The 22,676-nt window shown below is 57.5% G+C and overlaps 1 protein-coding gene across 1 annotated transcript; it reads right to left on the bottom strand.

Moving 5' to 3' along the window:
- Positions 1–2,012: 2,012 nt before the first annotated feature.
- Positions 2,013–11,456, bottom strand: LOC124978126 (alpha-1-antiproteinase-like). Its single transcript, XM_047542216.1, has 5 exons — positions 11,330–11,456; positions 6,207–6,841; positions 4,161–4,431; positions 3,082–3,229; positions 2,013–2,286 (listed from the first exon to the last, which is right to left on the bottom strand). Exons 1-5 carry the CDS (start codon positions 11,440–11,442, stop codon positions 2,095–2,097), a joined length of 1,359 nt encoding a protein of 452 aa, XP_047398172.1. The 5' UTR covers positions 11,443–11,456; the 3' UTR covers positions 2,013–2,094.
- Positions 11,457–22,676: the final 11,220 nt, after the last annotated feature.

A 22,676-nucleotide genomic window follows, 5' to 3' on the forward strand; every position in this document is an offset into this window, starting at 1 on the left:
GATGTGACCGTTCATGACAACTGGTCATGACTCCACCTAGGGGACATGTCCACGCACCTCCCCTGAGTGGAGACCAGGACTCTGAGATTGCCCTGGGATGTCAGAGCCACTCCCAGACAAAAAGCTCCCGGGCGCCGCGCGTCCCGCGTCACCTTTCAGGGCCAACCCTGGCACTGCAGACACAGGACAGGAGAAGGGTGCATAGGTGAGTGGCCTTGGGGCCTGGGGACCTGGTGGGCTTGAGGAGGACACCCTGCTGCTCCCTGGGAGGAGGGGCTTATCCAGGAGGGGACGTGTGAGGTCCCTGGAGAGCGATGGAAAGACCAGGATGGAGGTCAGAGTCCTGGCCCAGCCCCACTGAGGAAGGGCTCCACCCACCGTCTCCTCCAGCCAACCTCAGGATGTGCCCTGTGGGGTGCAGCAGCTGGGCCTGGCCAGGGTCCCTGTGACTAGAAGGGGTGAGGGTCGCCTCCCTGCTGTGGCTGCAGAAGCAGACCTGCAAAGCAAGGGTCAGAGCAGCCGGGTCCGGAGCACAGGGAGGGTCGTGGTGGAATGTGCTGTGAATCCCCGGAGCTCACAGGGGAGAGCAGCCGGGTCTGGAGTCCAGGGAGTGTTGTAGTGGGATGTGAGGGTCCCAGAGCTCACACCAGAGAGCAGCCAGGTTAGGAGCCCAGGGACGGTTGTGGTGGGACGTGAGGGTCCCCAGAGCCTATGAGTGAGAGCAGCCGGGTCCGGAGCGCAGGGAGGGTCGTGGTGGGACGTGAAGATCCTCAGAGCTGATGTGCAAGAGCAGCCAGGTCTGGAGCCCAGGGAGATTATGGTGGGATGTCAGGGTCCCCAGAGCTCACACGAGAGAGCAGCCAGGTCTGAAACCCTGGGAGGGTCCTGGTGTGATGTGAGGGTCCTAAGAGCTGATGTGCAAGAGTAGCCAGGTCTGGAGTCCAGGGAGGGTCGGGTTGGGATGTGAGGGTCCACAGAGCTCACACGTGAGAGCAGTCTTGTCTGGAGCCCAGGGAGGTTTGTGGTGGGGTCTCCAGAGCTCACGTGTGAGTGCAGACATGTCTGGAGCCAGGGAGGGTCATGGTGGAATGTGCTGTGTCCCCAGAGCTCACACTTGAAAGCAACCAGGTCTGGAGCCCATAGAGGGTCGTCGTGGGATGTAGGGTCCCCAGAGCTCATGTGTAGAGCAGTCGGGTCTGGAGCCCAGGGAGGGTCGTGTTGGGATTTGCTCTGTGTCCCCAGAGCTCACGAGTGAGAGCAGATGTGTCTGGAGCCCAGGGAGGGTCATTGTGGAATGTGCTCTGTGTCCCCAGAGCTCACGTGTGAGACAGTGCGAGAGGCTGAGAGGTGAAGTGACTAGTCATAGGAGCCTCAACCCAAGCAGCGGACCAACCCTCCCCACCGAGGGGATTACCCAAGTGGTGACCTCAGTGGGTGTGACTGGAGGGTGGGCATCAGGGCTGTGCCTTTGGGGTATTTATTTTGTATCTCGTGAGTGGAGTCTCTCTCTGCTTCCTGATTAGCCCCTTCCTTCCACCACACGATTTCTCCATGATGTCCTGCCTCTCCCTGAGCCCAAGGAATGGAGTTGGCTCTCTGTGGACTGAGACCTCTGAAACAGAGAGCCCCAAATAAACCTTTCCTCCTATAAAATTGTTCTGGTCAGGTTTTAGTCACACCAGCAAAGAGGCTGGCTAGCAGGGAGGGGCAGCGCTGGGCGGGCCTGGCCAGCCGTGCTTGGGGGAGGCTGCTGCATGGAGCTGCCTGTACGGTGAGGATTCCCAGGGGGCCTCGGGCCGCTGTCGAGCACCAAGACCCCCTCAGGATTCCCAGACAGGACTGAGATCTCAGGCATGGACGTGCCCAGGACGTGGTCTCAGTCAGTCACCGCTGGCCAGCACAGGCCTGTGCAGCACAGGGACCTTCCACGCATGACCCAGTGTCACTGAGAGATGCTGTGACCTGGAGTTCTCACACCCTCAGGACACAAAGGGAGACACAGAGACCACAGGTGAAGGTTGGCCAACCCTTCTTTAATGTCATCAGGGAGGGGCGCAGGCAGGGCAGGAGAGGAGGGGCTGGTGCCCGAGGTGGCTACTGCTTTGTGGGGTCCACCACCTTCCCCACAAATAGGGGGCTCTTGGTGTAGTGCTCATAGATTACAAAGAAGAAGGGACGGTCGAATTTCACTTCAGGGGGAAGAGACATGGGGATGGCTTCCAAAAATGTGGCCCCCGAAGCCTCTGTCCCTTTCTCATCGATGGTCAGCACAGCCTTATGCAGGGCCTGGAGGGGAGAGAAGCACAGGGGCTCTGAGGCCCAGCCGCCCACCCAGCTGCACCGGCCCCCTGGTGGGAGCCTCATGCCCGGAGGTCCTCACGGGACCTTCTCCTCCCGGACCAGCCTGCCCTGTCTATGGCCTCCCTGTTGGTCACCCAGGTCCCCCTGCCCCATCTCAGCTTCCGCCTGACTCAGCCTACTCCCCTCCCCCTCCTTCCCTTGGACACAACCTCAGCTGCACAAGAGAAAGACCATCGGCCTCCATGGGACCTCCACACGTACCCCCTTTCCATGTCGGGTCATGAGCTCCTTGTCACGAGGACTCTGGTGGTCACCTTCCCAGTGCCCAGACCCCAAGGTCCACCCATGTGGACCTGTGGTTGCTCCTGGTCCCCTCTCGCTTTCCTCAGCAAGTGACCCATTTGTCTGAGCTCAGTAATAATTCAGAATTGGGGGTTCACCAGTAGCTCTCAGTGTCACAGATGGAAGATTCCAGAACATTCTCTGCAGTCACTGAGCCTAAGCCTCTCTGTGTCAATGTGGGTCAACAGAAGCCCAAGGGCTCAAAGGTCCCGGGAAAGGAAGAGGCCAAGGGTGAGTGGCCCCCTCAGGGCCAGCAGCACAGGAGGCCACCTCCCTGCCTCCGTCCTCTCCCTGCTGGAGCTCGTGAAGCTCTGCATGTGCGGGAGGAGCTCGCTGGACCTTGCTGTGCCCCTTGGCCTCTCCCTCAGCCTCAGGCCCGAGCAGGCCCCACCCACCCTGGCCTGCAGACCCTGGACCGTGGTCCTCACGTGCCCTCACCTGGGAGAGACTGAGGGGAGCATCCTCTGTGATCCCTGATAGGTCAGCGCCGTTGCTGAAGACCTTGGTGATGCCCAGTCTGCTCAGGACACTCTTCAGATCATAGGTTCCAGAGATGGACAGTTTGGGCAAGTGCAGATTGGCTGACCTGGCATGAAGGTAGGAAATGAAGGGGTTTCTCAGTTTCTGGGGTTCTGCTGCCCCCGACCCTGGGCTGAGAAAGTGTTTCCTCTCCTGCTTGACTCTCCCACTTAGTGCCCTGTCCCCTCCCAGGGCAGGTCGGGAAGTCCCTTGGCTTGCTGTCCATTAGCTTCCTGGACACCTGGTGTGCTCTAGACTCAGCTCCACGTCCACAGGGACAGGGCGAGGCCACACACTGGCACTTGGGCTCGGGGACCAGTCCCAGGCTGCCTTGTGCTCTGTTCCCGGTCCCGTATGGGGACCTCAGGGGGGCCGGGTGGCCCTGTGGTGGTGACATGGGCGCAGTTTAACCTGCACGTGTGCCTGTCTGCAGTGTGCCTCCTGCAGCAGCGCCCAGCTGGGCTCTTAGGGTGCCCAATGCCCTGCTCTGTGCCACACACGCAGCTGTGTGGCTCCCGGGGCCCAGTGAGCCAGCCTAGACGTGACAGAGAGGTGGAGCCTGTGGGAAGGTGCCCCAAGCTTCCAGTGGGACCTGTTCCTGTTCTGGGCCTTTCCATGCAGGCTCTCCCCTGTGCACCTCGGCCAGTCCTTCCGCAAGTCCTTCCTCGGGCCACCCTGACCTGCAAGCCTCGGCCTTTGTTCTTGATTCTGCCATAACGTGTGCTCTTGTTGCTACCCTGGCCAGGCCCTGGATATTGGGAAGGAGTGGTGTACATTCTTGGGAAGGAAGCCCCCCTCAAGTTGGACCTAGGCCCCTCTTTGATCACTGTCCCCTCACAGCTGCTACCTGACCTGAGCCCTGACATCTCTAGCACAGGGTCATTGGCTGTGGCTGTGGCCCCAGGAGTGGGTCCCCCTCTGCAGCTTGCTCTCTGGACGCGTTGGTCCTGAGGGGCTTGGCTGTACCCAGGCCACCCATGGTCCCTGCCTGGACCCACCTGATGTGCCTGTTTTTCAGGAACTTGGAGAGGAGTTCCGTAGTGACGGTGTCCTCCAGGTGCTGCAGCTTCCCCTCGTCGGGCAGGAGGAAGATGGCGGTGGCGTTGCCCAGGTAGTCCATCTGCAGCACCCAGCTGGCCAGCGTGCTGCAGTAGTGCAGGTTGAACATGCCCAGGCGCTTCATCATGGGCACCTTCACCGTGGTTGCCTGGTCCACGTGGAAGTCTTCTTCCGTGGTGTGCTCCGCCTCAAAGGGCTTCTCCCATTTGCCTGGACAGAGGGAAGGTGGATGGAGGGGCAGGTGTGAGCGGAGAGGACAGGAGCCCGGAGCCTGCCTGGTGAGAAGCTGCTCACCACACCTCTGCTGCCTGGTGGGCAGGAGGGTCTCCATCCACCCCACCAGGCTGGCGAAGGGGAGAGCGAGGGACATTCAGGACTAGAGGAGCAGCCGGGCTTCCTAGATCATGGAGGCTGAGATGCCCTCCTGACTGTTTCCGGTAAGCATTTCTATTAAAATTATGTTTGTTTAAGGGCAACCAGGGATTACAAGTGACAAACTTTGGTCCCAGTCACATTGGGACCAGATACCTCTCTTCTCCTGGAGCTCCAGGCTCCTTGTTGATTGGCAGTTCAGTTGTCACTTAGGCCAAACATTCAGAGCTTCCCTAAGTCCTTGTTCTGGACCCACATGAGAAGCACAGATGTGCAGGCAGCCCCTCCTCGCTGGACAACAGCTCCTCACCCTCTGGACCAGCAGACTGGGCAGGTACTACAGGGGACCCTGAGCCCACAGTGGTGCTGGGAGGGACAAGACCCACCCTTAAGTCCAGCAGAGCTGGCCCCTCCTGGGCCTCAGCACTGCAGGACTCTGCCCAGGAACAAGGGAACCAGGGTGGGGAGGAAGCTGCCCCTGGCCTCGTGTTATGGTTTAGAAGTAGTGTCCCCCGACAGTCCACATGTGAGACCATGCAAGAAGGTTTGGAGGAAAAATGATTGGGCTGTAGCCTTAACCTAATCAATGAATCAATCCCTGATGGGACGAACCGAGTGGTACCTGGAGGCGGGTGGGTGTGGCTGGAGGAAGTGGTTCACTGGGGGCGTGGCTATGGGGTATATATTTTGTATTTGGTGAGTGGAGTCTCTCTGCTTTCTGATCACCATGTGAGCTGCTTCCCTCCACCACACTCTTCCTCCACGATGTCCTGCCTTACCTTAAGCCCCAAAGAATGGAGCTGGCCTTCTACGGATTGAGACCTCTGAAACCATGAGCCCCCTAATAAACTTTTCTTCCTCTACAATTTTGCTGGTCGGGTCTTTAAGTCGCACCAGTAAAAAGCTGACGAAAACATCCTGACTCCCCTGGTCTCCCCTGGTCTCCTCTGGCCTCCCCAGTCCATTGCCCTGGGGCAGTGGATGCCGCCTTAGGACCTGGGCCCTGCGGTCCTGGCTACTGGGCCTGCTGGGGACCACACAAGCTTCTCAGCTGTGACGTGCCCCATAGTCCCCTGTGCAACTTAGGTCCTCCTTTCAGACCTGACAACCAGGTATTGTTTGTGACAAGACAGGAAGTCACATCCCAAAGAGGTGAGACGGCTCGTCCAATGTGGAGGCCAATGAGTGGTGGAGGTGGGATTCGAACCCAGCTCCTGCTCACCCTGAGCTGCCACTCTTCCAGAGCAAGGGCTGTCCAAAGCCCCATGCAAGCCACTCCCTGCCACCGCCTGCTTCAACTTGTATTTATGTCTCTCTGGTTAGGACACGTCACATGTGCCCCTCCTGGGCGGGGATTCCCAGGGGGCCTGAGGACAGCCAGGGCTCTGACAAGTCCTGCAGAGAAGTCGATGGTTTTGCCCGTGTGATCAACTTCCCAATCGTAATTGATGATGGGGAGCATTTCAGTGCTTACGCGTGGACGATGTAGGAACCGCTCTGAGGGGCCCTGCCCAGAGCAGACAGTGCCGCCACGGAGCGCTCTGGAACTGGTGGGTGGGAAACACGTGTGGGGTTTCCACGGGCACCAGCTCAGGCTGACTGACTGCTCTTACCTTTAAAGAAAATGTAGTTCACCAGGGCGAAAACTGCATCTTTGTTCAGTTCTTTCACCAAGTCCACGATCTTTCCGTGGGTTCCTTTCTCCACGTAACTGTTGATCTGCTTCCTGGCTGCTTCGGAGTCGGTGAAGTTGGTGGAGAAGGCCTCTGAGTGGTACAGGTTCTTGACGTTCTCCAGGAAGCTGTCCACCAGTTTCAGGTTCTGGTGGATGAAGAGGGCGTTGCCGGTGGTCAGCTGGAGCTGGTTGTTGGGCCTGTTGAGGGTCTGGAGCAGATGCTGGAAGCCCGTGTGGATGTCAGCCTCTGCCACCTCCGTGAGGTTGAAGTCCAGGCCCTCCAGGATCTGGGTGTGAGTGTCAGCCTTGGCCCCCAGGGAGAGCGTGGCCATGGCTGTGGCGATGCTCACAGGGGAGAAGAAGATGTTGGTGGTGTTGGACTGGTGGGCCAGCACGCGGTAGAGGCTGAAGGCGAACTCGGCCAGGTTCGGGGCGATCTTGTGGCAGGCTGCGTGCTCCTGGTCCTGCTTGTGTGCGTCCGTCTCCTGAGCATCCTCGGCCAGGGAGCCAGGGGCCAGGCAGCACAGGCCGGCCAGCAGCAGGAGGCCCCACGAGATGGAGGGTGGCATCGTCCTGCAAGGCAGAGAAGGGACAGAGTCCTGAGTCGGACACCACGACAACTCCCTCTGGCTCTGACTGACGCCACGCACTAGCCACCAGGGTCCAGTAAGCTCCAGCACGTGCCCAGCCCGAGCCCAGCTCTCCCTCCACGTTCATTGCCGAACAATCAGGAGACGGCTAGGGTGAAGGCGACGCCGTCCCTCCGCCGCGCACCATCCTGAGCTCTAGTGTTCCAAGTCCCTGCTTTCTTGTCGCTGTCCTGTGGGGAGAACTAGGATCCTCCAGAGCCTGGAGAGCTGAGGCCCACATTCAAGGTCAGCGAGCAAGGAGAGTCGCGGAACCAGCGCCCGAGCCCGGCAGGCTGGGTCCTGAGCCCCTGCCCTTGGCTGCTCCGCTTACAGCTGCCATGACCTTGAGGCCGCCTTCTGTGGAACGTGCTACCTGCAGGCGAAGCCCCTTGCTCCTGGACTCTGAGAACATGGCTGTGATAGAGGCCCCAGGGGCTGTCCCCACCCGACACGGACAGAGCCTCGGCCCTGAGTGAGCGGGGCACGCCCAGCCGGCTCTGTGATCTCAGCCCGAGAGCGCTGGCATCCTGTGGTCAGTTGGCTGGCCATTGGGCTGCCACTCATGTCCCGACGCTGGGGGCTCTGGGGGGTCCTGTGGCTCACCAGCTGTGTGAGCCAGGACAGGTATTTGAACTCTCTGCTCCTCATTTTGCCTCATATATAAAGTGGGAGTTCTTGAGAGAATTCAAAAAGTCTCAACCCCAAAATTGCACTGCAGGGCCCCGGCCCCTCCCCGACGCTGGCCGGTGCTGCCAACACAAAGCCTTCGGGTGACAGGCAGGTGAGGGTCTGTTTCACAGCTGAGGGTGAGGCCGGAGCAAGGGGCAGGGCCCGTGGCTGGGACCTGGGCGTGCAGGCTCTGCCTAGAGTGGTGGAAGTCAATGTCACCCACAGTAACTCACAGACAGGTCGCTGCAGCCCTGACCCCAGAGCCCAGCTCTGCCCAGACCACGACCTGGCAGGGTGCAGCCCCGCAGTGCAACCTGCTCCCCGGGCAGATGGGGAGCCCAGGGCTGAGCTGCAGAGAAGGCGCCTGCGGCCCTTGAACTGAAATCCCCATCTTAATAGGGTAGAGAGAAGTGCGCCCTTGACTTTGAGTCATGGAAACCTGCGGGAAGAAGTTGGGAATAAGAAATGCTGAGCTTCACTTGTTGACTGACCTTTGAAAATGGTTCTTTCCAATAAGATAACAAAGCAAAGTGGCAACTTGTTTTTTTCCACCACCGTTTTCCTTGGCCTTCGCGCCTCTAAATAGTCCAGAGACCGCCAGCCACACGCTGTGCAACACGTGCTTGTATTTTTCTTTAACTGGCCGGGGTGTCAGGGCTAAATGTGGTGCTAAAACCAGCCCCGTGTATTTCCACAGCCCTGGTGTTCTCCGTACTGCCTGGCGGGCTGGCAGCAGCCCTTCGTGGTGGTGGAAATTCCCCAGCTTCGAGAGCCCTGCGGTCAGGAGATGGGTGGGCCTCGGCAGGGTGGGGACTTCAGCTGAGTGGCCTCAGGGCCAGAGGCCATGGCTTTAGGCCTGGGCAGGGCTACTGGCTGTACCCTTGGCCTTGAGCAAGAGTTTGAGCAAACACTGATCCAGGGCCCCACTCCCAAGCTGTATGAAGGGGAGTTGGGAGAGACCCACATGCATGAGGTCCCCTGCCCGAACGCTGGACAGAGAGCTGTCAGTAAGGAGGTGAGAGTCTGCAGGGGAGCCGTGGGGGAGGCGTCCAGCTAGGTGAGCACCTCCGTCCCTCTCCCGGGTCATACCACCTACTCTGATTCTTCCTTTTAGAGTGAAGGCTCTGAGGTCCAGAGAGGGTCAGTGCCTGGCCAGGGTTGCACAGAGTTTAGAATCAGAGACGAAGCTGGAGTAAACCTTGGCTTTCCTGCCCGGGGACCATGGCCTCTGACAGCCCTGCCTGCAGGTCTCAGACACCATGAATGCCAGACCTGGCATCGGTCTCTGGCCCTGCTCCTCCTGGGCCTGCTCCCGGAGGCGGTACCCCGAAGCCTTGAGCTGGGAAGTCAGCTGCAGGGAGTGTGGACTCGCGGCCCTGAGGGTGCAGACGTGAGGCCGAGCTTTCAGCCAGGAGCCCGGAGATGGCCCAGGAAGCGGGCGTGGGTGGGAGCAGCCTCTGGGGCGAGGGAAGACCCCTGGCTCATCTCACACCCTTTCTACTCGGAACAGAAGACTAGCGGCCAAGAACAAGGAGGCGGGGGCCAGGGTCGGACTGGGGTGCGGTCCCCACCGGTGGAAAGCCAGCACTGGTAAGCCATGAGATCTGGCCCTGCCACCCTGCCAGTGGCCTGGGCAATGCCGTCCCCCTCTGAGTCTCACGTCCTGCCTGCACAGTGGAGAGAAGGACCTCTGAAGCACAAGGAGGCGGCCGGCGGGTGCGGAAGCCCCGACCCCTGCACGAGGGAGCGTCCTGGGGACCAGCAGGTGGCTTCCTGCTGGTGGCCACGTGCCCCAGGCCAGAGGAGGGGCCGTGCTCAGCAGGGAGCCTCTTGGGAGTGTGGCATCCACATCTGTCCCCGCCTATCTGGACAATGCCTACTTGCTCCTCACTCTATACCAGAGCAGGCACCAGACCCCAGGTCACCGTCACTGTCACATTGACCAAACGTCATGGGGTTTTGTTGCTTTTGCTTTGCTTTTTTGTTTCCATTTCTTCGTGCGCTGGGTAAGCGCTCACCACTGAGCCACACCCTCTAGCAGCATGTGTTTTACAGGGTCTGTCTCATCTATTCCTCCCTCAGAGTTTACCTTGTGAGGAGGAGGTTATGATTAGTCCCATTTTATAGGTGGAAGAACTGAATCCCAAACTTGTTAGACAACATACTAAAAACCACAGAATCAGTTGCTCATAGAACTAGGATTTAGACCTAGATGTTTTGACTCCAGAACCTGGTATTTAACCCTTCTCTATGTATAAAATTGCAACCAGAAGATGAAAGGGAAAACCTCAGAGGTGGCATGGCTAATGAAGAGAGGCAGTCCACTGTGGCAAAAGCGAGAGGCTCTGAGATCAGATTGCTAGAATTCAATTCTTTATTTACTGTGTGACCTTGGACAAGTTACCTCACCTCTCTGAATCTCAGTTTCCTAGAGATGAGAAGGATGCACTTCTTCAGAGAGACATTGTGCAAATTAAGCATGCATGATGTGCCAAGAAATACTGCTACGCAGTAAGCTCTCAAGAAGTACTAGTTGGCTGGGTGTGGTGACACATCCCCATAATTGCAGTGGCTCAGGAGGCTGGGACAGGAGGATCACAAGTTCAAAGTCAGCTTCAGCAAGTTAGCGAGGCCCTAAGCAACTTCGTGAGAACTTGTCTCAAAATTAAAAATTTTAAAAAAGAGCTGGAGGTGTGGCTCAGTGGTTTAAAAAAAAAAAAAAAAAGCAGAAGCAGCAGATGGATATGGTGGCTCTTCAGGGGCATCGTATGGGAGTCTGGCCTCTTTGACCCTGGGCATCCTCCTAACCCCCATCTCCAAACCCAAAGACAGAAAATAAAATCCAGCACTGGAAATCAAGGCTGGGTGAGGGGGAGGGGAGGGGAGAAAACAAAGGTTTTCTGGGTTTTGCTCAGTGGGGCCTCGAGACTGAGCAACAGTCCAAGGTCACTGAGCATCAGCGAGGCCCCAGGCCAGCCCAGGCTTCCTGTTCCCAACTAGGGCCGGAGCCCCGGGAGAAGGATTCCACGCTGGGCCCGGGTTAGCAGCAAGGGCCCGGAGCCAGGCGCCCGAGTTTGAATACCGGGCGCTGTGGGATCTGGGCACGTCGTCGACCTATCTGACCGCAGTGACCACCTCCGAGGGTCCGGTGAGGCGGAAATGCGCTCTTCCCTGCCCTGAGCTCAGCAGCGGCTCAGAGAGCAGTCACTCGGGAAGCTCAGCTCAAACCGCACGCAGGTGGTCTTCGCAGGGGCTTCCATGGCCCCCGCCACAAGGCGTGCTCAGGCGGCAGCCCACGGGGGGTGACCTGGTTCTGCTCCTGGCGCATCTGGAGGAATGGAGGTGCTGGCCTGGGCTGCTGGCCGCCTCATCCTCTCTGGCCTTTTGTCCTCATCTTTAGAAGGGAGGAAGGTCCTCACCCAAGCAGGGGGTGTGAAGCTGCCGAGAGGCAGTGGCGGGAAAGGCCAGGCCACCAAGCCCTGCCCCTGCAGCTACGGTGGTGGCACCTGGGCTCCCAGGGCTGGAGGCTGGACGCCCTCTGCCACTCCCCACGGGGGCTGCTTACGCGCCCAGAGGTACTGCCAGGCTCTGGGTTGGCTTGGGGAGCAGGAAGGGACCGGGGCTGCCGGCGACCGGAGGTCCAGGGGCCGCCTGCTCCTTCCTCCCCGCCTCCATCCTGCTCCTGCCTGCCCGGGCTGCGTGGGGACCCAGAGGCCCCCAGGGGCTGTCCCCAGGGGCTGTCCCCAGGGAAAGGCATACTTACCACTCACTGTCCCGGGGCCGGTGTGGTGACGGAGGCTGAGGAGACAGAGCCCTGTCCTCGTCCGTATTTAAGCAGTGGAGGCAGAGGGGCGAGGGGAGGCGGCTAGTGAACATTAACCAAGGTCATCCTGGTTATCGGAGAAGCAAACAGACAGGGACTAAGTCCATCGGCCGGGCTCAGGGCTGCCACCCACGCTGCGTCTGTGCCGCCCAGGCGGTACACAGCCCTCTGCAGTGTGCCCTGGCTCGTCAGCTGCGGTGTCGTGTGTCCGAGGAGGGCTGGGTGGCATGAGTCAGCCACTGGGTGTCTGGACAGCGCCACGGAGCTGCCCGGTGCTGCCCCCGGGATTCTCAGGGGCTGCTCCACTGTTTACGAAGCCCGCTGCCTGGCCACGCCTGGAGACCCTGATGCCCTGGGAGTCAGGGTGTGTCATGAGCCCGTTTGATGGATGGGGAAACCAAGGACCATAGCAGAGAGGCCGCTCTTCCAAAGTCACTCCGTCCCTCCGAAGTCACTCTGCCAGCCTTACATACAAAGAGTCTCTTGATTTCCCTGACAAGAAAATGCGACATGACTGAGGGGAGGACACAGTCATGATACCCTGGCCACAGTGCCCGTGAGGTGGCTAGAGACTGAAGGGTGAAGAAGAGCTGTGCAGCCTCAGGCAGGCCTCTTCACCTCTCTGAGCACAGAGGCTTTTCAGTATTGGCTTGGAAACCTGTCTTCCAGCCTGGTTGTCAGGATACACACAGCTCCTTGGTATGGTGGCTGGACCACAGTAGGCTCTTTGCTTGGCTCTATCCAGCTCTCTGTCCAGCCTGCTAGCCAGCTGCTCTGAGCAGGAGGAGGCTGGATTTCTGGCTGGTCCCAGGCCTGATTCTGCTTCTGGCTCCCTGAAGACCTGTGTGACCCTTATACGACACTGGAATTTTCCTTGGGCACTGTCCCCCCAGGGGCTGTTGCAGGTTCGGGGGGCGCTGGGGGTGGATTGGGGTGCAGGGTTGCGGCTAACAGGGCCCCACTTGATTGCAGTCCCTTTCAAAACTCCCATCAGCCCCCGTCGCACAGCATGGCCCGTGCAGGCCCTGAGTGAATGATTCGTGCACTCTGGCCTGACCACTGGGGTCCAGTGGACCCACAGGACAGTCTGGCACATGGGTTCAGGCCAGGGGGCCCACTCACTGTCTGTGGACTCCAGGCAAGTCCCTTAGCCTCCCTGTGACTCAGTTTCCCTGCCTCTGAAATGGGGACGGTCACAGTACCCACCTTGCGCTGTCTCCAGGACTAGATGTAGCAGCAGTTCAAGGTAAGCTGGGAGCCTGGCCTGTGTGTGCCAGGCAGCCCTCGGGGACAGTGCCCCTTGCCAGTGGGTCTCCCCGATGTCACCCGGGGCGGGAGGCGCGTCTCAGGACTCCCCTCCTGGCGCTCCCAGGGAGGCTGTGAGGAGTATGCACCCCGTCCCCTGCAGGAGGCGGGAAACCAACTCGCCTCCGGGACCCGCCACCTGGCTGCGGGCCCTGGTCGCTGCCGGATGGGCCGTGCCTGAGGGGAGGCCTCAGGCCCCTGGGTGTGGCTCCCCTTTCTGGTGTACAATGGCCTCCCTCCAAGCCCAGCGTCCCTCCCCTCTGCTGCAGTGGGTGGTGCGCCAGGTGCCCATCTTCCCTGCTGCCCTCCTCTGCCCCCTCAGGCAGGCCGGTGGCCTGGGTGTTGGCGAGAGGTGGCCACCCCTCTCCCTGGGGGGTTTGCTGGAGCTGCCCCCACCCCGCCCGGAGGGAGGGAGCTCCTGAGTTGGAGGTGCCAGGTCCGGCAGGGGCGGAGGGATGGGCAGGCAGGGGCCTTGCCCTTGCCAGGCGGCTGCCAGGCTGGCCTGTCCTGGCCTAGGCCATCCTGCCTGTCACCTGCTTTACCCGCTGTGTCTGGCCTTGTGACCCAGGATGTGTCACCTACACTTGGAAAAGGAATGGTCCCCCGTAAGAGGCCCAGTCTCAGCGGCTGAGAGGGCTACGGGAACCTCAGGCCTCCGCGGCACGGAGCCTGGCACCGGCGTCTTGGCAGGTTTCCGGCAGCTGCAGAGGGGAGGGACTGAGCCACTCTGAAGGGCCAGCCGTGCCCCACGAGGCAGGAGGGTCGTGTGCCCCGGGGAGGTGTGTATCACAGGCCCCAGAGGGGACCGCCGGGGGCCACTGGGTCATTTGGAGGAGGACTGAAGAAAAGGTGGAGATCGTGGCAAGGGCTCGGGTCTCAGGGCCCTGCCCTTTGGGGTCAAGGACTCCAGGCCCCGTGCTCAGCCCTCACTCTGTTCTGGACGCCCATCTTGGGAAGAAGGATCTGGGAGGATCTGGGGAAATAGGACAGAATTCCCAGGGGAAGGGGACCATGGCCATTTGAAGGGACAATTTCCCAGATGCCAGGACACAGTGGGGAAGTCTTTTTCCCTGGTTGTGTCTGGAATTGGCTGTGGAGCCTCTGGGCTGAATCCCTGGGGTCATGGAAGATCCCGCAGGCTGGTCGTAGACAGGGGCTCACAGGGAGACCCTGCCCTCCATAGGGCTGGTGGCCCTCGGGGAAACTGAGCCCTTGGTAGAGCCCTAGCAAACACCCAGTTTGTGCTGGCCGCCACGCGCACACGTGGACACACCACGCTCACACTCCCAGGCCTTGGTTTCCCTCTGGGGAGTGTAGGTCAGTGGTCAGGGCACGTCAGGAGCTGGGTGTCGGGGTTCATGCTTCCTACCACCTCCCTTTGCGAGATCTTAGGCTTATCAGTCCCTGTGCCTCAGTCTCCTCATCTGTGAAATGGAGCTAAGAATAGTCACTTCCTCCAGGGTTGTGAAGAGCGAACGCCATAGCGTGCAAGCACTCACGCAGCCCCGGCACGCAGCCGGCCCCCGAGTCGCTCTGACCACCTGGAGTCTGTGGGATGCGTCCTGGGCCTGGAAGACCTTTCAGATGGGACCCAGCCTCCAAGAAGGACAGCTCTGATTGGACCAGGTTCACAGGGCAGCCCTCTCTGCCCAGGGACGTCTCCTCAGATCCCAGCTCCTGCTTATCCAGAAAGGCTGCCCATCCACCTCTTGGTGGTTGGTGTTCATTTTGCTTCCTGAAGGCAGGAAGCCAGGTGTATTTAGCACCTTTCTGAGCAACTGAGGGGGCTGAGGATGTGGGTGGGATGCCCGAAACCAGGCAGACTTGGACTCAGGGCTGGGCTCCCCTGCAGCCCTCTGAGCCTCAGTTTCCCCATCTGTAAGGTGGAGATGAGTCCTTTTGGCCCGCAGTTCTTGGGAGGCGATGTTTGTGGGGTGTCCACACAGACCTGCTCTGTTGGCAGAGCTGACACCTGGATCCGTCTTCTCATAACCCGTTTATACTTGGTTGCTCCAGAACTGACGCTGCGGAGCTGAAGAGCACATCTCCTCACCTCTCCTCACCCCTTGTGAATGGACCGACTTACAACATTCAAGGACCGGGGACACTTTCCCTCCTGTGCCCAACTCCAAGGTTGCTGCCCCCGTGAGGGCAATTTCCGCTTTTTCTGGAACCATTTGGCCTCACAGCTTCTTGTTTTCCCTTCTCATCCTCCCCCAGATGAGAAAAGCAGGCAAATCTGAGCACTGTGATCCAGAAGAATAAAAGAGAGAATAATAAAAGGCACAGCTTCACCTCCTGGTTAAAAATAATGAAACTGATATTTTATTACAACTTTAGTTTAACTTCACTCTTTTCAAGTTCCAAACCATGATGGCCATAATGGGCTTGTGGCTTTTAGGAGATGCAACCCGTTCCATTTAACTATTGTGAGTTTTAATTTTTTTTTTTTCTTCTTAACGATCAACTTGTCAAAGAAGTCCTTTTAGATCTCTCTTCTCCAGGCAGAAATCTTGCCGTGACACCCTGTCTAGGCACTTCATTTTCTCCCGTGCCAAGGCACGCAGTGGGTGAAGCCATCCTTCTGGAAGCGGCAGACAGGACCCAGTGTGCTTGGCTCGCCTTGCCTGGGGTCGGTAAGCCAGGGCTCCAGGCCTTGTTATTTGGAGGTCGGCTCTGCGGGGGTGGCTCGACCCAAAGAGCCCTTGTACTCAGAACTTGCTCAACTCAGACCTTGGCGCCGAGTGGTTCCATACACCCTGTTGACTTTTCCATGTTGACTTTGAGCATTTTCTGTTTGCTTGGTTTTACTGAGTCTCTCTGGCTGCTGTGCCTTTACAACACGGCCTCGAGGCGGGCGCGACCTCTTGCATCATGCTCGCTCTTTCCTGAGCACCTACTTCCTACCAGGCTCTACTTTAAACACATCCGTCTATTAACTTACCTAGTCCTGTGCAGTGGGTGCCGTTCTGACCTCCTGTGAGGCAAAAATCATAAACAAGGTTCGAATAAAGCATATTTGATCAGGGGCACCAGAGGTGATAGATGTGCGAATCGGAAAAACACAGACGCAGTTGAGAATCGGATTAATGCTCTGCCAAGGTTAAGCAAGAATTTTACAACCCGAAGGAGCATTCCTCGGGCAAGGCAGGTAGGATGGACGGAAGTCCCAGTGGCGGGGAAACAGACGGGCACCAGAGCGCTCTGGAATTTTGCAAGTTCGTTGGAGGGCACAGGACAGGCTGACGTTCGCAGACCTCGCAAGGTGGTGTCAGATTCTGGAAACGCTTCCCTCCGTCAGGTTCTGTTGTGGATGGGTTTTGCTCCCTTTTTGACCATTCTGCATCCATTTTGATGTTCATGCTATTGCTCCTCAGAGCAGCTGCGGACCCTGGGGCACCAGAGTGTCAGCACTGTGCTGTTGATCCACGCTCCCTCCTCTCCCCGCACCCCCAGGACACCTTGCACAGAGCTCAGTCTCCCGCCAAGCCTGTGAGGTCCACACTTCAGTGATCTCCCTTCCAAACAAAGAGAACAAAAACCTCAACCACTTGATTTGCTATTTAAGCTAATAGGGACGATGGGAAGGAGCGGCAGCCAGGGTGCCATCCTAGGACGGCCATGCCTGAGAGCCCATTGCACCTAAGGCTGTGCCCCATCCTCCCCTGCTGTCTACCCCAGGAGAAAAGGGGGACAGCTCCTGGTAGAGCGAGGGGCTGCCTCAGGCCCCTGACCCCTCCTCCCACTCTCCCAGTGGTCTCCTGAGGCTCCACCTGGCCGACGCAGGGTCCTCTCACCTTGACCACCCTGCCCAGGAGCCGACAGGCTTATGCCCAGCAGAAGCAGCCTGTCTGGATCGCCTACCAGGCTCTCATGTCCCCGACAGCTGTGCAAGGTGGGCTTTGTCACGGCTGCTGAGGCAGGGTGCAGGGGGCTCTGGAGTGACCAGCCGCCTCTCCTCAGTCCTGCGCACCCTCCCGTCCTTGCCAGTGTCTAACCTGCCTTCACTTTTATTGATTTATTTTTACTGAGGTGTTATTTACATGTGATAAAAGCGCACATCCTAAATGCATAGCTCAGTACCTTTACACTGGTGCACATGGGTGTAGCCACCGCCCTGAGCCAGACAGAACAAGCCCGGGACGTCCTTCGCGTCCCTCCGTCAACCCCTGAAGGCGACGTCTGTCCTGACTCCTCTCTTGCAAGCCTGGTTTTGCCTCTTCCAGGGCGGCATACAAATGGGATGAGAATTAGGCTCCTTCCTGCTCCTGGTTTCTCCAGTGTGTGGAGATTCATTTAACCTGCCCGTGAATCCGTGCTTGGCACTGATCACCTGATGCTTCCCAGAGCCTTCAGGCACAGTGCCGTCTCCGTGTGGAGAGGCTTTGGCTCCTCCTGGGCGCGAGGGTACGCTAACCTTTAAAAAGAGTGGCTGCCTGTCCTCTGACCCTCCCCTCCTCCTGGGGCTTTGAAGACCTCAGGGAAAAGAGCGGAGATGGTCCCACAGACAGTGCGAGTCCTGACTGCCTTGACTGCTGAGAACTGGGGCCAGGGACCGACCCCCGGGATGGAGACGGGACTCCTGACGTCCTGGGGCCACAGCGAGGATGGCAGGAGGCAGTGATCCCGGACTGCCTGGCTCGGTAAATGCGACTTCCATTTTCCTCGGCCTGTGTGACTGTGTGACTTATTTTAATGGCAGACAAGTCAAAATCAAAGAAGTCAGTGGAAGGGACCATAAAAACAAAATAGCTCCAGGAATTTGGTGAAAAATCGATGATTCTCCTCCCATGGAGCCTGTTCTCAGGGCCTGCTCCTCACTCCTCACCTGGTCACGGAGTTGGGCAAGACAGGCAAACACCGCAGGTCAACAGCTGCTAGGAAGGTCCCCACTGAGCAAACAGTGGGGACGTGCTTGCGAGGCTTCTCTGTCCTCTTCTCTGCAGCTGTCCTCCTGGGAGCTAGGTGGGAGTAGGCTGGCTCAGCCGTTGGACAGTGTGGGCGGGTGAAGGGAGGGGGGCTCGGGTGGGAAGCACCTCCCCACCAGCTGGAAGCCTCCAGGCCCCCGGGGTCAAAGGCAGGGGCTTTTCACCTACGGGCACATGCCACCATCCCCACGCAGAACTTTTGGGGTTGCTCTTCCTTACACAAAGCACTCTGGAAACATGATTATCCTGACGTGCCGAGACAGGCAACACGGACTTGGCTTTGATACGATTCTAGAATTTGGGGACTCTCAGAGCTCAGCTCATGGTAGAGAAATTACTCACCCCCTTGAGGCTTCATTGTCCTTATCTGCAAATGGATTATGGGTCCTGAGGCCTTCAGGTTGGTGGTTAAGATAAAATAAATGAGCATGGGACTGGCAGAGAGTGCGGCAAAAGGTGGTTCCCTCCCTTCCTTTTTCCTCTTCTCTCTGGGTGTTTTGTTTGGATTTGAACATTCAGAAGTCAGAGGACAGAGCAGGTCACAATATGCCACAAGGGGTAAGAAAAAAATATATATATACATAAAGTACTGAAGTGTATGCATAGAAGTTTCTGGAAGGAGACACCCCAGCGATTATCCTGGAATGCAGATTTTCTAGCTGGGGCGACTTTTGCTTTGTTCTTTATGCTGTCATGTGTTGTTCATGTTTGCACAAGAACGGATCGCCTTTATAAGAAGGGGAACCTGTAATTCAGTGAAGCTGAACCAAATGGAAGGATGCTGTACGTAAACACGTGACAGATCCCTTCACATCTTCTCAGGAAGGTGACTTTCTGGGGTGCTCTCCGATCTCCCCGGCTTTCCTGCAGATGCCCTCACTGGGAAACAACCTGAGAGAGTGGAAAAGTTTCCACGGGGAAGTCATCCCTGCACTCAGGTTCCGGTCAGCGGCTGATTGACTGACCGTTCCCTCAGGGAAACTTTAATGGCTGTGATCCCAGCAATAAAGTGACCATGTCTGCTTCGGGGGGCTTGGGGAGAGCGGCGATGCCCTGTATGGTCTGCGCGTAGAGCAGTTCCTTGGCACATTTCCTTCGGACGTCGACGTTGCGCTGAGTGGTCTCCAGGGACCCTCCCAGGTCCTGCGCAGCAGTCGCGCTCTATCACCTCACTCTGCGATGAGCAGCGGAGGCAGAGAGGTGAAGCGCCGCCGAGTTTTGCCCTGGAGAGCCAGCGGGGTTCCTTATTCTCTGTGCTGACATTCAAGCCGTGCAAGATGGGCATGCCGTATTTTGGCTTTGACCCTGGAGCCTGGAGAGGTGGTTAAGTCTCTGTCATTGACTGTCTTCCTTTAGTTCGTAGCAGGTGTGTATCGCAGAGGCTTCCCTGAGGAGGGACCCTGGGCCTGGACTTTAAGGATGAACCTGCTCGTCCGCAGGGAAAGGCCGTGGGGAGCCAACAATTCAGCACTGAGGACATTTTCGCACGTGGAAACAGCAGCCCCAAGACCCCTGTTTGGATCCATTGTGCACTCAGCATCGGTCACTGGTCATCTGGTCACCTAAGGCAGAACTCTGAAATTGTGACTTGTTTACCATTAGGAAACAGGACTCCAGGTGTGACCTTCTAAATCTTGACTCCAGATCAAGTGTGAATCCTGGCACACACCACGCGCATGGCCGTTAGCCCACATCCCCTGCGACCTCAAGCTCAGTGTATGAAACCGTCACATGGGAGGGAGGGCCATCCCTGGGCTGGTGTCAGGTTGGCCCTCCTGGAGACCTGGGATTGCAAAGTTTTAACTGAAGAGGTTTCTGAATAAGTCTCTTCATTTCACAGCCCACAATTCTCTACAGTTTGCTGCAACTTCTTTCCTCTTTCACTTAGATTTGGCATCAGCAGGAAGTCAGTTGATAATCTTTGCCATTCAGCTACCACACCCAGCGGGAAGTGTGACGAGGAGATCTCTCGTGTCTCTGTTGGTAGATTTCCCCAGAGAACTATGCACATGAACGCGAGGTGTCCATTTCTCTTAGGTTCATGCGTCCGTCCCATCCTGTAACGGGCTGTGATATTGCAGTCACCTTTACACATTCAGGGTGTTTGTGGGGAGGGGGGCACACACACACACACACACACACACACACACACACAGACTTACCCTTGGCATTCACATGTCTTGGAAATCACACCTAACCTGCCTTTGCGGCTGGGAACACAAGCTATCTTTGCAGTTTCCGAATGGGAGCAGTGGATACGTGGGCATCTGGGAAAAAAGAACAATGACGAATGTTCTCCTAACTCCCTGTGTCTTGTCTGGGTGCCAACAAGCTTAGAAAGTGGCGAGGGCCAACTCTGGAATTCCTGCTTCCTAGGCCCAGCCAACAATTGGCTTCACCCTGTCCTTGCCTGCCAGTGACCGGCAGAACGCACGTCAAATACTGGTACTGAGCAGTGTGCTCGGGGCCAGGCCATTTCAGGTGATGGCCTTGCCCGCTGCAGGCATCACCTGACCTCAGGAGGAAACCGCTGGGCTCATACCAGAGCACCAGTGTCTTTTACTTGTGGAATTCTGGAAGCCAGACCCGTCTTCTGGGTCCACTCTTAGTGACAGTTTTGTGTCCATCTGCGTCCAGTCGTGTGAAAACACATGCAGACATTTCAACAGGGGCTGTCTACCACCCAAAGCACTGACTGCAAAAAGCAATTGAAATAAAGGGACACTACCTTGTGAAAAGTAAAGGGGACTTCAAAGAAAAAAAGGAGAGCAGATAAAAGGAAGAGCACTACCCCAGGACTGAGAGGAGCACCAAGGGCCCCCAGCCCCAAGCTGAGGGGCTGAGCTCATTGGAGAGGGTCCAGCCATGAGTCTCTGAATAACAGGAGTCACTGAGGGGTGGTGGAAATTTCTCGAAACCTGTGCTCCAGAACTTGCTAGAAATCTACGTTCCAGGGTTATTGGGAAAGCCATTAACGGGATGGCATCTCACTAGAGGCACTTGGTTACCAAAGCACCCGAGTGGTCCCAGGACAGCTGGCGTTGGTGGTGGAAGGTCCCTGTGCTCTGCAGGAGCCTGTCCAGGGAGCACCGGGAATGGGAAGCAACATCCTCCCCTCCCTCCCAGTCTCTCTGGCTCTCTCGACCCACAAAGCCTTAGATCATGCCAGCTGGCGAAGGAAAAGCTATTTGAAGGACCCAGGTTCTTTCTTCTCAGAGGACGCAATGGAGCTGAGAGACGCTGAGTTGATAACTGCAGGAGATGCAGCTCCATCCTTGCGGCTGCCCAAGAATACGACCTCGGTTATCCTTCTCACCTCCTCTCATCCCACCTCTGATGCTTCAGCAAATCCTACACACACTACCTTCAAAGTAAACCCGGTTCATGCTGGCGTTTTCCACGGCCGTGGTCCAGCCAGGTCCTGCTTCCGCCGCTTGGTAGGTGCGTGCTCCGGTGCTAACGTGGTCTGTCTTCCAAGGCTTCATGTGGTGGAGGCTTGGTCCTCAGTGTGCCGGTGTGGAGGTGAGGGACCGCTAAGAGGTGGGGCCGAGTGGGAGGTCCTTAGGTACCTGGAAAGGATGAAGGCTGTCCTGGTGGCCCCCAAGCGAGCTCTTAGAGAGGCTTGTTATTAAAGACTAACCCTGACCACTCCGCAACCTCTGGTTTTCCATCTGACAATGTGACTGGCTTCTCTTGTATGGGCTTCTACCATTGTGATACCAACTGCCGTGAGGTCCTCACCAGAGCCACGCTGATGACGGCACCCTGCCCTTGAATCTCCAGAACTGAGCTGATCCACCTGTTTTCTTTATAAAGTTTCCCAGCCTCGGGCATTTTATTATGGTCATAAAAAAGAGACTGACACATTGCAATAGCATCCTTATTCATCCTCATGGTTCTGTCTGTGACCCTCTGAAGTCTGTACTCAAAACAGTGGTCAGATCGTGTTGCTGTTCTGTTAGTAACTTCTTCAGTAATTTGGAGTAAAAGATTAAGATTTTATAAAGCCTAACTTGCTAACTGTAGGTTACTGCTGAGTCTAATTTTAATCAACAAAACAAGGGAGCAGGGAGAGCCACTTTGTTCTTCTCTGACCTCATCTTGCATGCCCCCTGCAGTCCATTCCATTCCACTCTAGCTGTCCTGGTTTTACGGTATTCCTGAAATAAGCCCCAGGGCCTTTGCACACTTCTCTAGATCTAGAGTACTACTTCCCATGAGTCTACTTGACTGCCTTTCTCTTTTCCTTTAGGGCTTCCTCGAACATCTTATGGGTAAGACCTCCTCTGGCCACTCTTTCCAAGGCCAGCAGCAGGGTATGGATGAGCAAGGGTGCAATATGAGCGGTCCCGTGTCCCCTGGCCCTCTGGATTCTCTTTCTCCATCGGCCTCATCCTGCAGGGTTTCCCTCCAGGTCTCGGCCAACATTTCGCGTTGACACCTCTGCTTCTGACAGTTGTCCCAGGCAGCACTTCTCAGCTTTTACTCGCTTCGATGACCTCATTTGCTCACCAGCAGCCGGGTTGCTCTGCCCGAGGGGTCATCCTCAGGGCGCAGGGTGGGAATGCTAGAGCAGAGATACCCAGGCAGTTGCTGTTGTCGTTTTGGGGGTGTCCCCAGCATCTTACTCCTGCCTCCTACTTGGGTCCTCTGTCACCTCCCAGTTGCAGACTGGAAAGCCCCTGACCTAAAAGAACATCCGACGGCACCCCTGGCCCCTGAGCCACACCTCACCCTACCCAGGAGAGGAGGCCCGGCCTGCAGCAACCTCAGCCCCAAAGACCTCCGCGCTCCACAAAGTCTGGGCAGAGCCGAGTCTGACCCGATCGCTTCCTTTGAGCTTCTGAGTCCTCTGACACCAGCTCAGGACTTTCACAGCAGCCCAGCCCCGCTTGCTGAGCTGCCTTCCCCTCTTCTGGGCGGAATGTCCAGCACTGGGCCTGGGAAAAGAGAGTGCTCCTGAGGATCTCTGGATTCATCAACCCACCCTCAACGGGTGGCCATGCAGAGGAAAGACATGCGTCAGAGGGAGAGCCAGGAAGACCCTGCGGCTG

This window comes from Sciurus carolinensis, chromosome 2, assembly GCF_902686445.1.
Source record: "Sciurus carolinensis chromosome 2, mSciCar1.2, whole genome shotgun sequence".
NCBI lineage: Eukaryota > Metazoa > Chordata > Mammalia > Rodentia > Sciuridae > Sciurus > Sciurus carolinensis.